Here is a 9156-nt window from a genome sequence, read left to right on the forward strand (position 1 = left end):
AGGCTGAAGATATGATACAAGTGTTCAATAGAGTAAAAACTGTCAATGTGGGGAAAGAACTACTTATCTATGACTAGACGTCCTCAGCATAAAACTCAGAAACCTAAAACGAGGTTATGGTTTAGAAAAAATGTCTTTGATATCATACATGTAGAATTAACTCTGAGAAAATGTAATTGAAACAGGGTCAATTTGCTGTGCATTTAAGAGGCATTAAATTCAGCATTTTTTGAAGGAAATATGTGTTATCTAAGGTGGGGGTCAGTGGGAAGTAGGAAGAATTTTCTGATAGAGACTAATTGTATTTCAGATCTGGATTGGTTGGACTCAATATTGCTCAGGGATTTGTTGTTTAAATTCTGGATTTTCTATTGTACTTACAGAGTATTGCTCAGTTTGCTCACATATAATATACCTGCCCCCTTTCTTTAACACAGACGTTTGAATCTAAAATACACCACATTGAAACAAGGCCATCCAGGAAACCAAAAGATAAAGAGATATTGGAATTCTTCATCCGTTGTGAAACAAACGTCTCAGATATCAGCACCTTGGTCAGTTCCCTGAAAAGAGTTGCAGATGATGTAAAAACAACAAAAGAAGAAAAATGTAAGAATGATAACCTTTCACCCTCTCTGACCATTGCGTGTTTTCTCTTCAGCTTCAGTGGATATAATTCTTACCCAGTCATGCTCCATACTTGAACATTTTTTTATATATAAAAAGCTTTATTCAATTTTCCCAGATCCTCTCCAATGTTCTCCTCTGCTGAAGGACTGATTTTGTGCACTTGCTCGCAGAGGTGTGTCATGGCACCTCTGAACGGGTTGATTAAGGAAAATATCTACTAAAGGGGTATCTCAACAGGATGTTAATCATGAGTAGGAATCATGCATCATTCCTTTTAACCCTTCAAAACTGAAAGGATCTGTGCAGCTTTACCGCTGTCCCGATGGAGACCAGGAAACTCAAGAAGAGATCAGCGATTAAGCCTATTTTTTTAGAAACTGCTGGATTAAATAGTAATAGCAATATGCATTTATGTAGAACCATTAAGATAGTAAGATGCCCCTCCCTCACACAGGAGAATGATTATTCAAAATTTCATTCTGATCTACATTAGGAGATGTGTAAGGAAGTCCATAAGGAGATGTGACCTGTGACCTGGTTACTGACGTGTGTTATAAGTAATTGAAGGAGGAATGACAGGTGCAGAGATTTACACAGGCATTTCCAGAGCTCAGGGCCCTAGTCACGTAATGCCATGACTGCCAACAGGAGAGCAATAGAATTGGGGAAGCTCCAGAGACCAATATTGAAGGGGCTCAGATATCTTGGAGGGTTGTGTAGCTGGAGGGAATTACCAAGATAGAGAGGAATTTGTAACCAAGGAGAGGAATCAAAGTAATGGCAATCTGGCAGCTAGTGTGGCTCAGTGAGGACGGAGTTAAACAGGACTTGGTGTGAGGTAGCACGCTGGCAGCAGATCCAACTTTATTAAAAGTGGAAAGTGGTAGACTGACCTGAAGTGCATTGGAAGAGTTATTTCAGAGGTAACAAAGACATCACTAAAGATTTCCAATAACAGATGAGCTGAAGCAAGAGCAGAGATCAATGCTTTATGCGCAGTGATGTAAGTGAATTTCATTTAATCCTTCATAGAAGGTAGGCATTCCTGGCCAGGCCAAAATTTATTGCCTAATTATTGATTAATTGCCCTGGAGAAGCTGGGGATGAGCTGCCTTCTCAAACTGCTGCTATCACTGGGGTGTGAGGACACCCACATTGCTGTTGGGAAAGGAGTTCTGAGATTCTGGCCCAGTGACAATGAAGGGACAGTGATATAGTTCCAAGTCAGGATGGTGGGTGGCTTGGAGGGGAACTTTTAGCGGCTATGTTCCATGCACCTACGCCCCTGGTCTTTTCAGATGGTAGCAGGTTGCAAGTTTGGAAGGGGCTTTAGTGACTTACTGCAGTGCATCCTATAAATGGTACACACTACTTGGACGATGCATCTGTGGAAAGAGAGTGAACTTTGAAGGTGAGGTGTGGAGAGCCATTGAAGCAGGTTACTGAAGTGATGGAAGTGTGGTCAGAAGTTTATTTCATTGTTAAATAAGCCGCCAGATTTCAACCACATAAGGTATTTCATTTTCCCTGCCAAACCATTGGTATAGCTGTCAAATTTGTTTAAAAACATCCGTGGACCTACATCCAGTTTGAATTATCACCTCCATCCTGAGAAGGGGTGAAATGAGAAAATCTGTAAGAAAATATTGGAAAGTTTAAGAAAAACAAAATTGCTATACTTTTTGAGTATGATGCATAAATTATATAGCAGGACATCATAGTTGTGAGTGAAATGTAGACAGCACGTGAATTAAAAAGATATGTAGGACTGCTCATAAACTGCGGCAATGTTTTTAAAGAAATTACATTAATATGATGCCTCATTGCAATGCTGAAGAATGACACAGCATGTGTCACATTCAATGAATTGTAATTAATATTCTGACCAATGAACAGGACACAGTAATGGCATGCAAGTAGCAACCAGATGAATATTATACAGGTGAGCTGAGGAGAACATCATTCTTCCTGGAATTACCAAGGATCTTTAATATTCACCAGAAATAAGCAGATCAACACCAACAGTGCAACATTCCCTCAGCACTGCACTGAAATATTGGCCTTGTTTATGTGTCCAAATCCTGAACTAGGTATTAAACAGCCTTCTGACCATGTATCACCAATGAGCATGTTATCAACTGAGCTAAGCTGATGCATTCCAGATATTTGTTGTGCACTGTCATATAATAATGTTATTTTTTAGCTTTTAAATAGCAAAGGTTCTGTATGTACACAATTTCTTTCAATTATGCTATTTAAAATACATTATCTATATTATAACGTATAATATATAGACATCAGCCAAGATATGTATTCCAGTTAATGCTTCAAACTTCCACTACTTTCTGTAACATAATGGAAAACCGAGAGGCTGGAAAACATTAGGCAGTAATTCTTCCCGGCTATCTTCATGCCCCAGAGCAGAGTTTATGCTTAGCACGGATTCTACAATTGGACCAGGACAACGATTAAATAATATTAAATGACTGCTGTTCCTCTCATGTTGCTGATAATTAAATTCATTCAGTGACTCATTGAGTTAAAATCAACTACAATCCTGATGGGACAAACAGATTTGCCATAGGTACATACCGGTGACATGTTACATTACCCTACCCTTGCTTCGTTCCTCCATTTATCATACTGATCATTTAAAAATACTGCAGACTTCTTCTCTCCATTACTGGCTCTGCATAAAGTGGTTATCTTCAAATAATACTCTGGTTCCTACATTACAGGTTCTTTCGATGCTTTGAAATGTTCCAATTAGTTACCTTCTTCTCCATTTTGTTTCCCCTTTTTCTGCTTCTAGTTCATTGGTTTCCAAAAAAACTATCAGATTTGGATAGATGTCACCAATTAGTTACAAAATATGAGCCGGAACTGGATCTGGATCACCCGGTAAGGTTGGATGTTTACTTGAAGGAATCTTTGCTGGGGAGATGTGACTAACCAAAATCTTTCAATTCAAAGGAGTAAGAGTTTGGTAAACAGATTGGGAGGAGGCTCATATGGAACACGTTCATGAGCAAAGACTAGGCAGGACAAATGGCCCATTTCTGGGCTATCAAACTGATGTTGCCATTTCTGCTATAATTAAAAGCAACAGTTCAGGTCGCACTGTTATAGAAAGGATATTACTGAGCTGGAGAGGGATCAGAAGAGATTTACCAGGATGTTGCTGGGAATGGAGAGTTTGAGTTATAAGGAAAGGCTGAATAGGCTGGGGCTTTTTTCACTGGAGTGCAGAAGGTTGAGGTGTGACCTTATTGAGATTAATAAAATCGTGAAGGCCATAGATAAAGTGAATGGCAGGTGATTTTCCCCAGGGCAGGGGATTTCATGCGTGCACATATTTTTAAGGTGAGAGGAGAAAGATTTAAAAAAAGACAAGAGGGGCAATTTTTTTCTATGTAGGCGGTGGTTCATGTGTGGAATGACCTTCCAGAAGATGGATGCAGGTATGGTTACAACATTTAAAAGACATTTGGATAAATATATGAATAAAATGTATGGAGGGATATCGACCAAGTGCAGGAAAGTGGGAGGAGTTTAGTTTGGGATTATGCTCACATGGACTGATTGGAGCAAAGTGTCTGTTTCCATGCTGTGCGACTCTATAACTTACCGAACAGTTACAAAATACTATAAAAAGAGATGTGTGTCTTTTGCTCAATACTGCTCACTTTGTGTTCATGCTGTATGCCTTTGCATTACAGCTTCCAGATAGGATTATATATAATTTTCCTCAGCATAATCCTATTCCTTTCTGTTCAACTGTGAGTAGCAAGTGCTGTCTGTTGCCCACTACCTTAAATCTCAGCATTTCTGGAACAGGTACTTTGGAGGTGCTTGACATCAAAAGAAAGATTAACACATGTGACAAAGAAGTAGCTAAATGCATACATCACATTCGAGAACTTAAAGTGGAAAGGCCAGTTTTGGAGCAAAAGTTCTGTATTTTTGCAGTCTTCATAGTTCTGGATGTATAGCCTGCCAATAGTGTTGATGGTCAAGAATTAGTCAGTGATTCCATCACCTTGCATTCCTCTGTGTCTATGAGTCTCCAAGCACCAGATCAGCAGACACAAGGTCTGGAAAATGAAATTCAAGTGATTGGAGGAAGCATAGCAGTGGGCAGTGGGAACAGCTCTTCAGATACGTAGCATTGGAGTGAAGTTTAATGCCAGCTCTTGCAGTAGTTAATGATCAATGCAACGGGATATAACTTATGCTGCAAATTAATATCATTACAACCACTACAAATGTACTCTGAAATATCTGAGAAAAACTAGAATGCAGAGGACAACTTGCATTCATATAGCATTCTACAAGTGCTCATGTTGTCCCAAACCTCTTCATAGCCAATGAATGCTTCCATGGTGGGGCCACTGATGTATTGTAAGAAATGTGGCTGCCTATTTAAGCAAACTGAGCTCTCCCAAACAGCAATGTGACAATACCCAGATAATCTGTGTAACTGTTTTTACTTTTCACGTTGTTGCTTGAGGGATATTGGCTTCTAGGGAGGTCTTCCCCCGCCGTTTGTCAAAATTGTGGTAAGGGATTATTTACATCCACCTGAAAGGTCAGAGAGAGCTTTGGTTTAACATCTCCTTCAAAAGGCAGAATCTTGAACAGTGCAGCACACATTCAGTTCTGCACTAAGAACATCAGCCTTGATTTGTGCAAAAGAAGCAAAGATGACGTGAAAAAAAAATCTTTCATCCAGCAAGCAGTTAGGGTATGGAATATATTGCCCGAAAATATGATTTGATTGGATTTGAGTTGATTTGATTTACTATTATCACATGTACCGAGGTACAGCAAAAAGTATTGTATTGCGAGCTAACCAGACAAATCATACCTCACATAAGTACATCAGGATAATAGAACAGAGTGTGGAATATAGTGTTACAGCTACAGAGGAAGTGCAGCAAAAGATCAACTCTAATGTATGAGAGGTCCATTCATAAGTCTGATACCAGCGGGGAAGAAGCTGTTCTTAAATCTGTTGGCTCTTGTTTTCAAACTCTTGTATCTTCTGCCCGATAAAAGAGGGTGGAAGAGAGTATGACCAGGGTTGAAGGGGTGTTTGATTATGTTAGCTGCTTTCCGGAGGCAGCAGGAAGAGTCAATGGAAGGAAGGTTGGTTTTACCAGTATCATTTGGGGCCATAACAATTCTGTGATTCCTCATTCAAAGCAGTGCAGTGCAACTTAAACCAATGACCTTGGACTCAGAGGCGAGAGTTCTACCATTGGCCATGGCTGGGGGAAAGGACAGACTGAGACTGTTCGCAGTTATGGCCAAACTCACTGTCTTATTAGTGTCTGCAGAGAAGATACCAGCAGATGGCAGTGTTGCCCTGGAAAAGTGGACCCTGCTAAGAACATCTTTGGACATTGCCAGAATCTGTGCCCACAGCTGCATGGCTAAGGCTAGCTATATGCATTCTACTTCTCATGCAGTTGAACTTGCCTCTTATCCATCATTTTTTATTCCTCAAAAATGAAGCACTAAGAGCATGCAATTCACTGCTCTGTGTTAAGAATTGCAATTTTAGCAGCATAGCAGCAAAGTGTGGAAGTTAGGAAAACCGATGTAACAGAAAATGATCTAAATATTCAGCAGGTTAGGCAATATCTGTAGAGAAAGAAGTTGAATGAATGCTTCAGGTTGATAGTCTGTGATCAAAATTCATTCAGCAAAATAGCTTTGAATATTTACTTCCGCCTGCTTAATATTGCTCATTTAATGTGGATAAGCAGAATGCATATAAATGCATTTTGTGTTAGAGCGGTTTAAAACAATCTAAAGGGTAAGCCCATAAGTAAATCAGTTGCAGACGCAGCAAAATTATTTTCCAGCTCAATGCTCTAGCCCTCATTGTATATTCCTTGCTGGTGGAATCCTTGCCTTTTGTCATGATGAATCTCTGAATATTGGATTACAACCCAGAAATATCCTGAGCAAGAAAGTGCCAAAAGGCTGTATTAATACATGATAATAATGAGATATTATAAAAAGCATGATAAACTTCGAAGATTTGTTCCATTTGGCACCCTACAGTCCCCAGTCATTTCATGAGTTTGTCAACAGAGGGCAGCAAAAGACATGCTGTGAGATCAAGAACATTACCAGCATTTAGCAGGAGGGATAGTGTCTTTGACAACTATGGCTATGTTTTTAATTTATTCCTTCATGGGATGTGGACACAGCCGAATTCCTCATCTTTCATTGCCCTCGAGAAGGAGATGGTGACCTGCCTCCTTGAACCACCGCAGTCCTTGTGATGCATCTCCATCCACGGTAAAAAAGTTCCAGGATTTTGACCCGAAGACAGTGACGGAAGGCAATGTAGTAAGTCAAGATGTTGTATGGCTTGGAAAGGAACTTGTAGGTGGAGGTGTACCCATGGATCTACTGTCCTGTGCTAGCTGTTAGAGATTTGTGGGTTTGGAAGGTGCAATGCATTTTGAAGACAGTACACACTGCTGCCGCTGGGCATTGGGCATTGAAGAGACTGAATGCTGACATTGGTGGATGGAGTACCAATGGGGTCGGTTGTTTAGTCCTGGATGGCGTCAAACATTTAGAATGTTGTTGCGGTGGGGCTCATCCAGGCAAGAGGAGAGTATTCTATCACTTTCTTAACTTGTGCCTTGTAGATAGTAGTACTCGTGAGTCAGGAGTTACTCACTTCAAAATTCCCTGCCTCAACCTGCTCTTGTAGTGATATTTTTTTTTAAATACAGCTGATCCAGTTCATTTCTTGTCAATGGCGACCCCCAGGATGCTGATAACTGTATTTCATCAAGGGTCATGCCATTGACCATCGAGGGGAGATGGCTAGCTTCTCCCTTGTTGACGATGGTCATTGGCTGGCATTTGTGTGGCATGAATGTTATTTGTCACTTATCAGCCCAGAAAGAGTGGTGAATGATACTCAACATTGTGCAATCATCAACGAACATCCCCACTTTTGACCTTACAATGGACAAAATGTCATTGATGAAGCAGCTGAAGAGAGTTGGACTAGGACATACCCTGAGGAACTCCTGCAGAGATGTCCTGGAGCAGCAGAGATAGATTTCCAGCAACCTCAACCATCTTTTTTTGTACTAAGCATGACAGCAACCAGTGGAGACCTTTCCCCGATTCCCATTGACTCCAGTTTTGCTAGGGCACCTTGATACCACACTCGGTCAAACGAAACCTTCATGCCAAGTTTAGTTCTCCTCCTGAATTTCTGCTCATGGTGCACAGACATCTGAAGTCTGCAGGCGTGGGATCTTGGAGGAACCTTGGAGAAGCTGTGCAACTGAGTGTGAACACAGATCAAAGGCCATCACTCTCATCTCACCTGTAGTTCAGCTCATTTGTCCACGTTTGGAGCAAGGCTGTAGTGAGGTCAGGGGCAGAGTGCCCCTGGCGGAACCCAAACTGAGCATCAATGTGTAGGTTGTCACTGTTACTGATTACTCTGTTATAGGCAATTGAGTCGTCAATGGCTTCATCCATCACGCCATAAGCAGGTGATGCAGAATTGTTCTGTAGATCTCATAAAGCTTCTACGTGATACAAACGAGACTGAACAATTGTCAATCAATAGTCAAAAAACACAAACATTTTCCAAGGAGACAAAGCCCCTTCACCGCTTGACAGCTTCTCAACCAGCTCTTATGCAGGTGCTGAAATTAACATCATAACATACTGTAGCAAGGCAATGATTGAATGAATGAATCTGACCTTCTTCTATTACCCCTGTGCCAATGTCCTGGTTTATTCAAGCTATTTGCCATTCAAAGCTGAAAACCAGACTCGCCAAAGTGAGTGGAATAATGCAGAGGCCCAAAGCCTGTGACAAGGGATGACAATAATTAAGAAGCCCCTCAGTAAAATTCATCTTAATATTGAAAAAACTGCACACAATTTCATTATTAGCTCCATTTAAGCGTAAAGTGTTGCAACTTGATTTGTCATAGAGTTATAGAGTCACAGAGTTGTACAGCAAGGAAACAGACTCTCCAGTCCAACTTGTCCATGCCAACCAGACATCCAAAATCAATCTAGTCCCATTTGACAGCGTTTGGCCTGTATCCCTCTAAATCCTTCCTATTCACTTACCTTTCCAGATGCCTTTTAAATGTTGTAATTGTACCAGCCTCCAGCATTTCCTCTGGCAGCTCATTCCATATGTGCACCACTGTTTGCATGAATAGGTTGCCCCGTAGGTCCCTTTTAAATCCTTCCCCTCTAGTTTTAGAGTCCTCTACCCTGGGGAACAGACCTTGCCTATTCACCCTATCCATGCCCCTCATGATTTTATAAACCTCTATAAGGTCACCTCTCAGCCTCTGACACTCCAGCCCCAGTCTATTCAGCCTTGCTTTATAACTTAAACCCTCCATTCCCAGCAACATCCTGGTAAATCTGAGATAGTAAGAACTGCTGATGCTGGAGTCTGAGATAACATCGTGTGGACTGGAGGAACACAGCAGGCCAGGCAGTATCGGAGGAGCA

The 9156-nt window shown here is 41.0% G+C and overlaps 1 protein-coding gene across 1 annotated transcript in view; it reads left to right on the forward strand.

Moving 5' to 3' along the window:
• The window catches only part of th (tyrosine hydroxylase), a 64133-nt gene that overhangs the window by 25235 nt on the left and 29742 nt on the right, over window positions 1-9156 (forward strand). Inside the window, exons 3-4 of the mRNA XM_020513664.2 lie at window positions 438-609; window positions 3443-3531. Coding sequence (XP_020369253.2) covers window positions 438-609; window positions 3443-3531 — 261 coding nt within the window. The remainder of the gene's footprint in view (window positions 1-437; window positions 610-3442; window positions 3532-9156) is intronic.

The sequence above is a fragment of the Rhincodon typus genome, chromosome 17 (assembly GCF_021869965.1).
Source record: "Rhincodon typus isolate 14 chromosome 17, sRhiTyp1.1, whole genome shotgun sequence".
In the NCBI taxonomy this organism is placed as follows: domain Eukaryota; kingdom Metazoa; phylum Chordata; class Chondrichthyes; order Orectolobiformes; family Rhincodontidae; genus Rhincodon; species Rhincodon typus.